This window comes from Pelmatolapia mariae, linkage group LG10_11 (assembly GCF_036321145.2).
Source record: "Pelmatolapia mariae isolate MD_Pm_ZW linkage group LG10_11, Pm_UMD_F_2, whole genome shotgun sequence".
In the NCBI taxonomy this organism is placed as follows: domain Eukaryota; kingdom Metazoa; phylum Chordata; class Actinopteri; order Cichliformes; family Cichlidae; genus Pelmatolapia; species Pelmatolapia mariae.
This window is the reverse complement of record NC_086236.1, coordinates 23,689,013-23,705,181: the sequence shown is the minus strand read 5'-3', so window position 1 is coordinate 23,705,181 and position 16,169 is coordinate 23,689,013. Positions and strand designations below refer to the sequence as shown.

The 16,169-nt window shown below is 40.1% G+C and overlaps 1 protein-coding gene across 2 annotated transcripts; it reads right to left on the bottom strand.

Annotated features, from left to right (window-relative positions):
* Positions 1-275: 275 nt before the first annotated feature.
* pls3 (plastin 3 (T isoform)) lies at positions 276-16,169 on the bottom strand. Of its 2 annotated transcripts, XM_063487464.1 has the most exons (16): positions 16,101-16,169; positions 9,580-9,684; positions 9,339-9,490; positions 7,458-7,587; positions 7,100-7,232; positions 5,989-6,070; positions 5,723-5,888; positions 5,489-5,631; positions 4,633-4,728; positions 4,336-4,531; positions 3,759-3,837; positions 3,537-3,654; positions 3,326-3,456; positions 1,784-1,907; positions 1,480-1,604; positions 276-1,392 (listed from the first exon to the last, which is right to left on the bottom strand). In XM_063487464.1, exons 2-16 carry the CDS (start codon positions 9,638-9,640, stop codon positions 1,260-1,262), a joined length of 1,869 nt encoding a protein of 622 aa, XP_063343534.1. In that variant the 5' UTR covers positions 9,641-9,684; positions 16,101-16,169; the 3' UTR covers positions 276-1,259. The 2 variants fall into 2 exon arrangements, with proteins under 2 accessions (XP_063343534.1, XP_063343535.1); XM_063487465.1 differs by lacking the exons at positions 9,339-9,490; positions 9,580-9,684; positions 16,101-16,169 and adding an exon at positions 8,086-8,362.

Here is a 16,169-nt window from a genome sequence, read left to right as displayed (position 1 = left end):
AGATGAGTGAGGTAGGTGTGTGAGGTTTCTTTCTAATATTGTAGGGACTTTATCTTACAATATAAAGTCCCTTGAAGTGACTGTTGTTGTGAATTAGTGCTATATAATTACAACTGAATGTTTATTTTGATCTACAAGTAACCAATCACAAAGCATCCACTTTGATCTAATGCTGTAAAGTGAAAACAAAATAGTAAATTTCATTTTTTAGAGAAAAGTGGAAGAGCTTAAAAGATGAACTTGTGGTCAGAAATAACCATGATCAAACATAAGACTGGTTTTCCAAGGCATATTTATTGTTGCATGTAAAGCCCTTAGGAATAGACATGAACACGAGACCAAATACAATCTGGCCATTGTCATAGAGTATCATAAAGCTACCTGGAATGAAGTTGCAATTTATATTTGGTAACAGTGAATACAAAAGGAAAGGAAAAACTCAAAGCATGAGTGCAAGTTGTCTTTGAGACAAGAAGGCACAGCAGAAGCCAGGAGAATCCAGTCAGCCTGCTCTTCATCCAACGTAACAGATACTTTAAAAAACAAAACAAACAAAAAAACAAAAACCCAATACAACTAAGACCAGAAACACCCAAAGAACAGCATTTACATCGCATAATGATCCCAATAAACAAACAAATGACGAGTACAAGAATACAGATAGCACATCACCATGGTCTTTACTATGATCAGACCATATGGCTTCTGTATATGGATACTGTAGACGTTTACGTTGCCAGTTAAGATGCCAGTTTAGGCCATGGTTTTACTTCATCAAGTGAGAGGAAATGGGTTGTCTGATGCCTCTTCTCTTTTTATTCCCCCTCCCCCTTCCCAAACATTTACCAAGCATTTATTCATAATTATGGTATTTGGGAATGTGTTTTGCTTACTCAAGGCTATAATTTACTTATCAAGCTGAGTAAAAATATGTAAACAACCTTGCAACTGCAAATAGGCACGCTCGCTTAAAAAACACAAAACAAAACAGCATTCTTACACGTTAAGAGTTCTGCATACTGAAACTGTAAAGATGATCAAAGTCTTTAGAAATTTTAGTTTTGCAGCCTCACTTTAAATAAGATGAAAGCACATTATTCTTCAGAAAACACCTCTATTAATCAGAAGATGCAGGGACACATGCAAATGTATGATTCTGACACACAAGAAAAAAAAATGTAATTCCTTCAAATGGGGCAGCTCTCTCAAAATGCTAATGGCCTGTGGGTATGAGTAATTGTCACAATGATTCCAGCTAGTTAGACTCGTTTCATCCCCCGACCCATCAAGCAGGCAAAGACAGTCATCACCATTTTGGGCTTGACCTCCACGAGGTCTTCTGGGAGAGCGTAGACGCGGGCTCCAATCTTCCTCGCCATGGAAATGGCATATCTAGGGAGGACACAGACATGGTAAGTTGTATAAAAATACTTACCAGTATATGGTCAAAAAGCTGCTTCTCTTTCTTTTTGTCCTTACTTGGCATTCTCCAGCTTGTCGTCTTCAGAGAGTTTGCCAGTTTTGATCAGATCATGGTCAATGCTGCCAGGCTGGATGGCGTCTATGAGTTCCAGTACTGCCAAACTGCTGCTGATCTCCTTGTCCTGATCGCCACATAACACACAGATTAGGGCTTCGACACACACATGGAGCCGTCTCAGCAAAATGAGACCCCACCCCTCCCCAACTGAATCACATGACTACATCTTTTTACACTGCTCAATGTGCTGATGAGGGCTGGTTTACATATGTAGAGATGTCTGATTCTCCAATGTCACTTTACCTTAAAACTTGAAATCTTGGCTGATTTTCCAGCCTCTGCCAATGTTTTGTTCACCCAGCGTACAATGATGTCATCATTTACTTTCTCTCCATCACCAAGGTCCTCCAGTACATTCAGCGTATATCTGAAAGAGTAGAGAGGCAGCATATTTATTACAGGACTGAACAGAGAACTCCAGTTTTTAACTAAAAGACCAAAGACAAAAACATCAGGGAAGAATCTTTAACACTGGAATCAGCTATGGAAATGTAATCACAAATATGAGGAATGTGCGCACACACGCACACACACACACACACACACACACACGCGCACACACCACTGTGTGCCGAGGCTGCCAACTACAACTACCAACTCTCCACAGTGGAAACAGTTTAAAGAAAATTAGAGTAAATAAAGAGAACTATCACAATGAATCTGAAAATGAAGACTGTCAATTTAATACAAGATCATTAACTTTTACATTAAGCTACTTTGATTTGTCACTATTGATTCTGAAGTGCTTTTATACTATTTTTGTTATCATACATTCACTCTTACAATGGTTGATGCCCATATTAAACATAAATGATGGCATTAGCTTGTATAACTTGTATGTAATCCCCTGTGAGCTAAACCTCAGGTTTCTTAATTGGTCTCTTTTAGACAATGTTTTCTGCTCTAGAGCTCAGAAGCCCAGGCACCCATTGTTCAAACCTTATGATTATGTGGGATAGCTGATCAGAAAGAAAAAAAATAAAAGGGTTGGTTAGGCCTCAGTCACACAGGCCAGTCAGTGAACCCCTGGTAGCCTACAGTTGCTTGGGAAAAATGTGTATTCCTCGATTGGTTGCCGGCTGTTACCAGGTGAAGTCAGTCACAGAGAACGCCTCTTTGTGATCTGCTTTGGGCACCTGCAGAGTGTTGTGGTCGCCAATAGTTTGCATAAAGACACCACCTTATCTGCACACATGTACGCAAGCTCTGACCAAGTTCATCAAGCAACCTCCAGCAAACACTGGCAACCGATTGTGGGATGAGCATTTTTCCTTAGTGATTAATGGCTACCATGGGGTTTAATGACTGGGGCATAGTGATCAATTTCACAGTGACTTCCAGCAACCTCCAGAAACCACTCGCAGCCAGTCAAATACTCATTTTTCCCTGGCGACCAATTGTTCCTAAATGCTGTAAATGAGGATAAGAAGTCCATTTAAAATATCATGATACATAACTTTATTATTTAATGTACTACATATACTATGTGTACAACATATGACTTATAAAGGTTGTTGATGCCACTTAAGGCTTAAAAACCAAAGTTTGCAATCTGTGTTACTGTAGAATGTAAACAATTCAGAAAATTTGTTGTTTTATATTTTTTAAGTGTTTAAAAATAAGTCAGCTGGACACAGAAATGTGCTATGCATGCTCAGCACGCCAGGCTGTAAACCTTTTCCTTATCTTGTTGACTACAAGAAAAGCAGAAACGCAGAAACAAAAGGAAGGAGGAACTTCTACTTGATTCTATTCCTGAAATCACACGGTTGTTTTTTTTTGTACCTTCTCATCAACTGCCACACCAGTGCTAGAGTCAAGGTAGCATTGCCATCATTCAGGTCCTGCCCGCCGATGCCAACGAGGGAGAACTTGGCTGTTTTGCCCAGTTCCACTGCATAGTTACAATTCTCCAGCTGGGAAATATAAATTAAATAGTTGGAGAAAGCCAACATGTTTCTTCTTGAATCTAAAAGAATAAGGCCATTAGGTCTACCTTTTTCATGTTGGTTCCCAGTTTAGGGTATGGTGGCTTGTTGACCTTGTTGTTCCAGTCAACCGGCACTTTAATCTTATCATAGAGCTGAAGGATGACCAGGGCATCCTGTAGGTCTCTGTAAGAATAGTGAGCATTGTAATTAATAATAAACATTAAAAAGACAAAAAGAAGAAGCTAGTATCCCACTTTTATGTTCCAGATGCCAGGAAGTTTACTTACCCATACAGATGATTCACATGTGGGTTCACTCCCAGGGAGTTCATCCAGTTTCGGAACGTCCTCTCTTCTCTCGTCTCACCTGGACAGTACAGGATTGTGAGTCTTAAGGGACTTAATGATGAATGTATGTAACTATACAAGTGAACAGTAAAGATTTTTGTAAATACAAATGTACTGACTAACGTATCCAGTAGGTGCCAAAGCCAGGAGGGACTTGTTGTCATATTAAGACTTATCTCTATGCTACAGTACGCCTGTTAGTTGTTGTTTGTTAGCTATAACTTACATGTTTATGTTTGTGTTAGGCAGATGCTCTGACTATCTGGAGAAATCTAAATACAACCATGTTGTCAGCTAGATTCTTTCAAGCAGATTTTTTTAAAATTAATTTTGGAGATTTCTCATGTTCATTTTCTGCTTTTCCATCAAAGATGGTTCCTGACTGTATCAAACATTTTGTTTTACTCATTTACCCATAAATAATGTAGCAGAGAAATACTACAGATCCCTGGGGCCTCTTGTATCTTCCAATTTAGCTTACATTTGATTACCACCTCTGAACGTCTTGATAACCCACCTTCCAACAGTCCCCAGTCAATATCCTCATTCTCAGGTTTGGTCAGTGCTGGATATTTATTAAACAGATTGGCCACGAAAGCAAGGTTGAGTTTGGGGTTTCCACTGACAACGTCAGCTGGGGTGACAAACTGCCGACAGCTGAGTCTGTCAGCCTGCTGCAGCATGGCATCCGCCCTCTTCATGTCGTCTTTCTCCTGAACAACACACACACACACACTTGAGTCAGAGGCCCTGTACAGCTGCTGGCATGTGTTGGAGATGCCCAGCTGTGAGCGCTGACTGTCAGAGTGCTTACATTGATTCCTGCCATGTTGATGTCTATGCGTGGCTTATCCTCATCTGTGCCTTTTGGAGAGATTTGATTCAGAAGGTGGAAATAGGCTCTTGAATCCTGAATAAAGGAAAGCAAACAAACAAAGAAAATGTAGGTTCCTGCTATTGGACAAACAACAAAACCTACACTCATTTTAGTCTTATTAAAGGCAGCTTCACTCTGAGAAAGGTGATGATAAACTTGATTTAGTTTGAGAACAAGTTCAACAGGGACAAAAACTGAACTTTAGAAGTGTATTTTAGAGGATCGCATCGCTAAATGTTGAAATAATGAGAATTAATCAGAAACAAAAAAACAAATGCAGAGCTTGAGAAAAATACATACACATACAGGTGCATAACGGTATACTTTTACTGCTTCATTTATGAAATGGTCTGACAGTGCTTGTATAATAAAAGTTAACAAATGCTGTACATCTGACGTAATGAGTGGCACCTTTCACCTGAACTACCTTACTAAAATGCATGTTGCCACAGAAAGACTGTGTCTTTTTCTTAATCCCTACATACACAGCTAAGCCTGAGACACTACCCACTCATTCCTATTTTTGGAAAAGATAAGTGGATATTTGGGTGAGTTTGTACAAACACAAACATGTGCTACCTGTCCAGGTGGGCTGACAGACGCCTGTGTTGGTAGACGTAGTTATTACCAGAGTGAAAAACAAGTCAAAAATGGATTTAAAAAGCCCCGTGAAGAACCTTAAAAGCCACATTAAACCTGTAATATTATGTTCTAAAGTTCTGTTTAGTGTCCCTCTCTCTGCATCTACTATTTAGATGCACCAACTGGATTCAGTGCCAGTGAGTATACTCACTTTAATGTCAGAGCTGAAGTTGTTGATCTTCTTCTGTCCAGCATTTTCCAGGTGAAAGTTTGCCCAGCGTAACAGCAGTTCTTCTGGTGACAGCTTCATCAGGTCCTCGAGAGTTTCCCCATCCCTCAGCAGTGCCGCCAGTGCTGTTCAGAAGCATTAATCATCACTTAAGCTGCTTGAAAACAGACTGGGGGAACAACAGGACTGAAGCGCATGTTATTTAATGTCCTGTACCTTCATTTCTGCTGAGCTCAATGTCAGCAAAGAGACCGATCTTGATGATCTGCCACAGCAGGCCCAACACCAGATGGGGCTTCCCTTCTCTCAGGTCTAAAGCACCGATGTTCACCACATGGCACCCAATGGCTGAAGCAGAGTTCAGGGCCAGGTTAAGATTCTCCTGTAAGGCACAAATTAACAGTTAAAAAAAACAAAAAACAAAAACATTTGCTAAAAAATGTGAGGGGGGGAAAAAGCACCATAAGAAAAAACTGACTGACCTGTATTGTGAAAGGAGTCAACTTCTTCTTATTTATGGTCCTCTCATCAATCGTGTCGGGCACTGACAGGTTGATCATTTTGCTGTGCAAAGAGTAAAAAAACCCCACAAACATTAACATGTCTGATGCATGTTGTTAAGGAGACAGAAATCCAAATGTTTATTGTCTCTAAAGCATCTGTGTTTGTGAATATTAAGCAACTTGGTTCAAGGTTCTTTATTTGTCACATGCATAGTTATACAAGTATAACACACAGTGAAATGTAGCGTAAATATCTAACTTTTAGGGCATCATGGTTGGAAAGATTTGCATTCACAGTTTAAGTAAATTTGTGGCACTTTTTTCAACTTTAACATAAATTCAAACATGTGATGTTTAACTGATTCTTGCTTTTATATTGTAGCAACATAACCTTAGACAAACTAACAATATCCTTTTATGTTGCAACTTAATAAGCTATATCAGAAATATGTTTAACATGAAGGACTGTTACTTTATTACTTCAGAGCCATTGGTGTCAAAAACACTAAAAGTAAAAGTAATCATATATTTTCTCAGTCTTATAAAATGAGCTTGAGTTAATGTAAAACTGATTTATGTTTAAACAGTTGTACAGTATCAAAAACAAATAATTCAGCATGTAATAAACAAAATCATAGCTTTTGTTTGCCAGGTCACAAAAATGCAAATGAAGGGTGTGAAAGGTGGATATTAATTTGAACAGAGGTTTAACTCAGAAGCAAATGTGTGTGTGTATTGTTTTTTCTTTTTTTAAAATATATGTTTTGGGATTTTGAGGCTTTACAGGGATAAAGCAGCACTCCGAGGCCCAGTGGCTTCAAGCCCGGGCATGCTGCATTAGCCTCATGGTGATAGGGTCGCCTGCTCAACCGAGGGAGCCACACCGGCACCTCAAACAGATTTTTAAAAGTAGCCAATTCAAACAGTGAAGCATCATTTTGAGCTTTGACCAGTCCAGCTGCAATTCAGGCACAGACAACGCGATTTCTTTAGACCTCTATATGTTGATATAAAAACTCATATTTTTTAATATGAACAACCTTTAGAGCAGTGTTAGAACTCAGTGAGGGACAGTAACAGGAGCACCCACCAGAGTACGATACCGTCTCCAACACACGTGAAGAGGGCGTTTGTGTTGGGATCCATGGGCAGAACATGTTGGCAGTCAGGGTCTTTTTCCAGAGCGGTGTTGATCCAGTTCACAAAGGCGTATCGCTCCTCCTCTATGAGGACAAACAGACACAGGTTAGTTAAAATCCAAACACCAACAAGGTAACTTGAGTGGGCTGCTTATATCACCTAATTTCACTAGGTCACATTGTCTAATATAGATTACTTCAGTGTTAAATGAAGCGCCTGCACGTGAACTGCAGAGGGTACAAAGTCAACAGCTCATGACAAACACTGGCAGCAAACAGTGCCAATGAGGTTGGGAATCTCTGACGTACCAGAGAACGAATGTTGTGTGCCTTCACTTGACAGCTCAGACGTCCCTCCAATAGCCAGGATGCCTTCCTTTCTGTTGATGGCCTTGCGGAAAGACTTGGATATCTGGCCGGCCTTCAGTTCATCAACAATCTAAAATAACAGCAAAGAATGGTTAGAAATGGCGAAGGCTGAAGGCTATGGCATGTTTGTGTTGCATTTAAAGACACTGATTTGGGATTATGTCGTAGTAATCTCAAAAAAAGTGGTGGAAATAATCCTAATTTACGAGAATTGGATTAGATAAGACACCATCATTTACCAGTACCTACAATGACTGACTCAGCATAACAGACCAATGACTGAAAGACACTTCCTTTGAATTACATTTGATTAAACAGGTATGTCAAACTACTGTATGAGTATCCGAGCAAATTTACTAAAGATCACGTTCAGATCAGCTGCATGTTATTTATAATATGATTATTCCGGCAATTTCATTTGTAATTCAGCATTTTAATTTTATTTTTAATCGGAAATCATTTGGAAGGGTTTGGACCATTTTTGAATTTTGAAGTTTTTTTAAATGGAATCAGCAGACTAATCAATGAATCGGAATCAATGAAGCAAACAATCTTTATTAAGTCATACTTCTGTGCAAAAAGCCTCAACCATCTTCTCTCCTGTTACTGTGGTCTCCTGTGAGCCACGGTGGCAGCTCAGGTTGCTCGGCAGACACAGGAGATCTGCTGGAATTTCTCCTCAGTGGCACGAAAACATAACCCAACCTGCTTGCTACAGGGCTAAGAAGATATGGTGAGTATCTAGGCTAGTAGCTGAGGTTTTGACGGCATCAACGAGCTTTAAAGGTCCAGGATGGCCTCGGGCTGATGAGATTATGACAGAAACAGCTACAGCACTTATCCTCCAAATTAAACACCCACATATTTAAACGTCATTTAACAATAATAATGGGAGCAATATGTGGTGACAGTTCTTGATATGCAGCGTATCTTATCAGTAAATCGCAACATGGGAGAGAATTGAAACAAAGCTGGTTTGACAATATGTATTCAGTAGGAATGTATGTGATACTTCCTGCAGCCGGAGTTATCAGAGCTTCATCAGTGGCCTCGCCTCCACAGCTGTCGGTGTGACCACAATGAGCTGCTGGGCAAACTAGCACAGCACTCTTTACATGCAAAAGGCCACAGGATGCTAGCTTGCACTTCCTATCCAGTGTAGGTGAAAGAAGCAACCGCAACAACACAATAGCAGCCTTGTGGAGGTTATTAATACTTTTAGCCACTTCTGCTCATTTTGATTCATCTTTCTCGCATAATGGCACATGTATGTCTATACATGTCATTATTATCTATACATGGACAGTGCTGGATTGCAGATCCCAGCTTTGCTGTGCCATAAAAATACCTAATCAATCAGACTTGTGCCAGACAAGATGTTGGGAAGGCTCAATTGTAAAAAAAAAAAATGTGATAGCCAAGGAGCAACAGGGCCTTTTCTGTGAGTTCATATCCAAAGAAAAAGTGAAAACATCTTTTTGTACTTATTGTACAAATTCCCTTGTATACATCACACTACATCAGTGTCTTTGAACTGCCTTTTTATATGTTGATGTTTCTAATGTCTAATTCAACAAAATTTTAATTATTAAATAAATACATACATACATAAATAGTCAGTAGATGTTTGGACCAAGGGTGATAACATTTTGGGGTGCTGTTTGTGATCCCAAGTTTTGACTGATAAAGAATGCAGACTGTACAAGAAGCTGCTACTGTGAAGGATTAATCATTTCTTCAGTTTATCACTTTCACATTCCTGCAGTATGTTTGTATGCATTTGTGGCATGTGGATGCTTTTCGGCTCTGCTTAGAACGTACCGAGGTAAACTCGTCAAAGTTTAGCTTTTCATCATTGTCTGTATCGAGCTTCTGGATGAGCTCTCGAAGCCTGAATCCTGGCAGCGGATGGCCGATGTCTTTAAGAAGGTCACCAAGCTCTTGTTTAGAGATATTCCCATCTCCGTTCTTATCTATAAAAACACAGAAAGAATCATCAGATATGGTTAAACCAGCAGTAACAGTGACTGCAATAAAAAGAAACATGACTTTTTTTACTCACCGTAACTTTCAAATATCTGTCTTATCTCCTCCCTTTCTTCTTGTGTTAGCTTTGCAGACATTTTTCTGAGATTGACCTGAGGTGGTCAGTCAAAGAAAGGTGTGACTGTGAAGAGAGCAGAGTCACAACATCTTAAAAATAGTTTGGGAGGCAAACAGCATCTTTATCACTCCTGTAAACTCACCCACACTGCTGTCACTTTCTATGCATTCAACCAGCAAAGGGAGTGGCATCGACACACAGCAGATAAGTGAACCTCTTATTTTCTGTCAGGCCTAAAATAGCTTAATTTACCTATCGCTTTTCCTTTTCCTTAATCAAAGTCACATCCTGTTAGTTTTATTGTATAGCAGCAAGCCCATTTTCCAATGAAACTACTAGATGAGTCAAGATGTGAGCAGCCTTTGGATGACTAAATGATTACTCTTCAGTTAGTATACTATACTATACAGTGCATCTTGTAAAATATAGATTTTTTTAACTACAATGTTTTATTTTTATTGTGTGCCTATACTACAAATCAAATCGACAAAGCAAGTTAAATCTTTTTACTGACAGCTGCAATAAAAAAGTGGTTACGACTGTGCATGCAGTTTGAAATAGACTCAAAAGACTCAAGCAGTTGGAAAGACTCAAAAGCCAGGGATCTCTAGACAAACGTGCAAATGTGAAAGATTTGTGGGGTATTATCACCAAAATGCATCTGAAATTAAATGGATTGACCTACAAACAATCAACAAAATGTGCAATCTGGGATTCCAGTGCCAATCACTACAAGACTGTAGATGAGCTCTGTACACATCATGGACAATCACACATAGCAGTGACCATGACAGGGACAGTTGAGCTTTAGCTTAGCACCTGCTACAGTGCACACATGAGTCAAAACACACAAAGAGCTGTTTGTAGTAAAGTGAAAACAAGAGGGCGAACTGTCCTGTGTCTGCTTTTCTCCTATTTATATATTCATTTTTAATCTCTTCCTCTTTGTGGTGAACTCTATTGCTCCCATTCCTGTTCAAGGTGACTTTTCAGCCAATCAACATTTGATTAACAGATAGCACAGTGGCTGTCAAGCTACACACTGTTTGCTTTTTTAATATGTTTCTATGACCTCCACATTGGCTTAATTCCTGCAATCTCCTCTTTCTGTGTAGCCAAACAGCTACACAAGGCATTTGAATTGTGTAGCTAACTTTAAGGAAGACCATAAAGTCTCTTGGATCTATGGTCTATGTTCTGTGGTAGGTCGTCAGATATCCCATTCAAATTTACTAATAATTATAAATATGAATTATTGTCAGGGGAAAGCTGGTGGTTCTAACCACCTATTTCTGTTTACCTGCATGCACCCAAATCCCATTCAATAGCACTGGTCAGTATTATTTGGGCAAAAAGTGGAACTTAGAACAGGAACACCAAACGCTTAACCCTTGTCTACAGTTCCTGCATATTCAAACCCATGGCTGTTTCATAGAGATAAAAAAAAAGAAAGAAAGAAAAAAAAGACAGCACTGAGTGACAGATCAGTGCAAAGAGACTGCAGTGTGCTGATAGGTTAGCTCAAACCCATTGAATATTAGATCAGCGTTGGCGAGTGGCACGCCATGGGCAAGACCAGATGGAAATCTGTTTAAACAGCCAGAGCAAATGAAACATGACCCGTCAGGTTCGTCTGGTTCAAAGGTTAACTACTCAAGTCACAGATCGACCACGAGTCAGTGAGAATCTGTCTCGAGAGCTACTTTGCTTGACAAAAACCACTGCTTCCCATTCTCCTCTGAGGCAAAGGAACTATTGAGAAAAAAAGGCACTGAAAATAAGGAATTTCTGTCAGCACCCCCTTCCTGTTCAGTAGCTGCAAAGGAATGCAGGAGGCCTGGACTGAGTGAGCTCCACTTACAGAGAGGTGAGCTCCCTCGCTCTCCAAGGCTAAACTGGTATGATGGCATTCCTCTCCAACACGAGGGTTGAGAAAACAAAAAGTGGTTAACAAAAGAGCAAAGATTTTTCCAGATAGAAAAGTGTTCCCTTTTTCTTGCCAGACTTAAAGCTACAGATGTGCGATCGTCACATTCGTCAGAAATCCTGGGCAAGGCAACGCCTGGTTTCCCCAACAAAACATATAAAATAAAAGGTAAATCAAATGGACCATTACGGCAAGGCTGGGATGGTCCATTTGGTAAAGTAAATCCGTTGGGCATCTTTCTTCGCCTTTAGACAATAATTCTGATGGCAAAAGAACCAAACGGGACAGGTTTAAAAAAAAAAAAAAAAAAAAAAAAAAGAAATCCTGGGCAAGGCAACGCCTGGTTTCCCCAACAAAACATATAAAAATAGCAGAAGGAATAGTGGAATTTGTGCCTGAACGTCTCTGAGTGAACTGAGCCATCTATTATCTTTCTACCCTCAGCAGCATCCCAGACAGCTGAGCAGACAGTGAACCAAAGTTTGCATCCGCTTTAATGAACGCAACTATTAATAGTCACGAAAGGTGACTCATCAGTAGCCACAAGGCATCAGAGACGTGATGCAGTTCCCATAAAGCTATAAATATAAAACAAAGTGACAAATTAAAAACACACAGCCCTGCAAAAACAAGAAAGACTTGCCCAAAAAAGTCCTTCAGACAAAATTACATAATTTCGAAAACTAGGTGATGGTAAGGGATTTGTCACTTTAATAAGCCACATCAAAAACACAAATCATTTTAAAAGACTTACCATAAATCAGAGAGAAGAGTGTGTTTTCCTTCAACAAAGCAACCCCAAATCAGGCCGAGCACAAACTCCCCACTCAACTATTAGGAAAATGCCAATTCCAGCACTGCTATATTTAACTTTTCTCCAAAAAGGATGTGAAATGTGGCCGGTTGAGTCGGGCCTGCTGCAAGAAGGGCCCACAAACATTACCTCACTCGCTCACTTGTCACACCCTCAACAGGAGGCGGAGTGACAACAGAAGAAGGGCACAAGTACGTGGAGCAAGGGCACAGATGGCAATGGACAAATGTGAGATGCATGGAAGAATAGAGCGTTTGTAATCACCGTAGCAAAGCTGTGGCCATAAATCTTGTGTTACACTAGAGTTCAGAGCGGCTGGTTTCCAAAGACAGTTGTTTTCTTTGACAGCTGCACATGTTTGCGTGTGTGTGGCGTGCTGAAAAAAAACTACCCCCCAAAAAATCAAAAATTGTAAAAATCCTGTGCTTTAACATTGAAAGCAACATCAACCTCCTAAATGGATGTCTGCCTAAAAGCACATCAATACCTCTGATAGAGCACATTATTAAGAGGTCAGTCTTTGGCTATAGTACAAAGAGGATGACTCAGGAGTGCCATAGCTATATACTTTTCACTAATTAAAAAAAACAAACAAACAACCAAGCAAAAACAGAAAAATATTGTAAATATCCTAAAATACAAGATTTGGTAGCTCCAGCTGAAATTAAGCTGGACTGAAACAAATGCTCATCTGTATAGATGTGCAGTCATCCTAGTCATGTGATACCCAGCAGCAGCAAAACAAGCATAACTGGACTTGTTTTGTAGGCTTTAAGACGTCTAACCCCCCCTCCGTTCAAGAAGCTCTCTCGGTTCCTAGCTCATTTTACAACTGGATATCACAAATACGCACAAACACAAACGCACACACACACTTCTTTCCCAGCAGCGGCTTTAATTGTTGAGCCAAAAACAGCACATTGACGCCATTTACAATCGCCTTTGATGAATCTTTCACTCAATTTAAAGCCGAGGGCTGCTCCCAGATGGCTGAATTAAATGTGCAGAGCTGAGGCGACACACCCCGCCCCGCCAGTGTTTCATCCACAGTTACGTGGGAAATGTGAGGCACACAAATAGATTGGGCACCCTTCCCAAATGTGGTTAAGTTCAATAAGCACACACCCAACACGGTCTGCAAGAACATGGGACGTTTTTTTTTTTTTTTACTCACAATCTTGTGCAGATGTGAAAATGACTCATGAGCAGAAAGCCAGTCTGTAGGGCCAGCCCTTTATTTCCTGTTCAGGCTGTTGGGATAAGATCAGCATGGCAGTACTGACAGGTAAGGAGGGAGGTGATGACAACAAATTGTTTGTGGAGTTTACTCTACTTTGACATCATGTACAGCTGCGAGTGTAACACCCTGGGCTGGGTTAAAGTGGTATTATAAAAGCCTTAAAAGCCAGGCCATGTGGTGAATCATCATGGAAACATTCAAATGAAATGACAGCAACCACCTAGCCTTTACAATCTGCTCTCTATAGTGTATCACTGTTGGCCAAATGAAAGCATGTAGCTTTACTAAATGATGAAGGAAGTCTAAAAGGGGTTAGTACGGGAGTCCATACAGACAGAGGTGCTGCTGAATCAGCTGGGTTAGCTTGTTACTCCTACAGGTAAGCAGCCACACCTACACCTATGCTATTATTCAACAAAAGCCTTGCATACCATTATCCTTTATAGGCATGGCACACTCACAGTACTACAAAAGGCACAGCAACCGTAAAAAATACCACTGACATTGTATCCGATTGCTTCAAAAACCACGTTAATAAGCTGGGGCCTTTAAAAAAATGGAAAACATTAATGACTCATTGCATTAATATTCTCTGGTGCATTTGCTGCAGTATTAATTAAAGTTGGCACATGATTTATTTAAAATGACTCAGCATTCTAGCATAGCAATGCATTGTTTTAATTGTTTTAATGTTCAGAAACATCCATCAGTGCGCGCAATTTAAAAAAAAGAAAATAAAAAGAAGAAAAAAAAAGAGTTTCTGAATAAAGAAAGAAGTGCAACTAAAGAGTAACCTGATCACTTTTACTGACTTGCAGAACAAGTGACCGTTCCCATAGATCCTGATGGTGGAAAAAAGTAGGAAAACCTGTTCACTCGCACAGGTGTGAGCCCGGCTGGAAGCACAAGGTTTTTTAAAAATACACCACCCATCCACCGTCTCCAAGGTCTGGTTGGAGAGACAGCAGTGCGCACATGTAATGTCTGTGCTTTTAAATAACACATACAGTAGGCGCTCTAATACTTCCACAGCATGAGCAAGGGAAAATTACACTTTACCTCAGCTATTTTGTGGAGCATAGTCTACATACCAGTACATTCATGGGCAATCTAACCATGCCAGTCAGGTTACAGTTAAAATGTCATCCAGCATTTTTCTTTCTCCACAAAGGAAATGCAATCATCACATTCACTAGCGCTGACACTACGAGCACAGCTAACAATATATTAATCATGTTTATGAATTAAACACCTCGTCTCCTGCCATACAAGTGAAACAAGATTTTAGAGAAGGCCAGACCTTGTATTCACAACACGCTTTATGTTCAAAGTCACAACATTTATGAAGTTAAAATACGGGCTTCTCTGACATTATCAGCCGACCTTGCTGCTCAGCCGTGTCCTAACAACAATCCAGGATTGGAATCCCAGATGTAAGTGAGCGCTGCAGCTCCAGATGGGCTCCAGGAAAAATCTGGTAAATCGCTCAAGGCAGTAAACAAGTTTACATAGACCACTGTTCAACACACACAGACACAGACAAAAAGCCACTTTGTGCATAGGCAAGCTGTCTTATTTTGGTGTGGAAACATTCGTCAGGCTTACCAGCACAGACCATATGAGAACAATGCTTTTTCAAGGATCAGCTACACTAACTCTTGCACAGTGAGTGCAAAGGCGTCATAGACGTTTACAGTTCATTGGCAAAAAGTGGAAGAGTCAGACCTTTGCAGAAAATAACCCACAAACACACACACACACACACACACACACACACGCACACGCACACACACAGAGAGGAGAAACATTCAGCAAAGTAAAGAACATTGAGCAGAGAGATGTGTTACACAAGATTTATTTACAGACTCTTTGTGATATTGTGTTCTGGTATGTGGCTTTTATATGCTAACTTGGTGGAGCGGGAAGATTAAAAAGAAAACTTAAAAGAAATAGTGCAGGCTCCACCTATACTTCCTCCGGTGAGAGGCGGCGTGATGAAGGAACAAACCTGCTTCTGTCTAACTTGACTTTTCCTGTAGGATTTTACATATTCAAAAAATTTTAAACAGCCCGCATCTACAAAAATAAAAAATAACTAGAAATGTGTACCTCGTGTATAAATGTGATACATAGTTACACAATGAAACTAGTATATGTATACTACGTCTTTGAGCAGTAGTTACTTTTTCCAAAAGTTATGTGGTCATAATTAAGGAGTGAAAGAGTGCAATATTTCAACATTTTCAGACTTGTTCAGCTCCGAGAGGATGAACGGGCTACATTCAAGGTGTAGCTAGAGCTAGCCGGCTAGCGACAGACATGTAAGTTTCATAGGCAGGAAACTACCCCTGCTTACTCCAGCAAACCCATCCCTACAAACAGAGGATAACAGGGAGGAAAGCTTGGGACAAAGGATGTTGTTTTGATAAGCAAAACTGATATAAACTCTATCTATAAGTAGGTGCTGGTCTAGAACTTGTCAGGAAATTGGTACTTACTGTTGGTGCGCCTTAAATTCCAGACACTGTCCAGTTTGCAGTCCTGCCTCCTCCACGTAGAGACAAAAG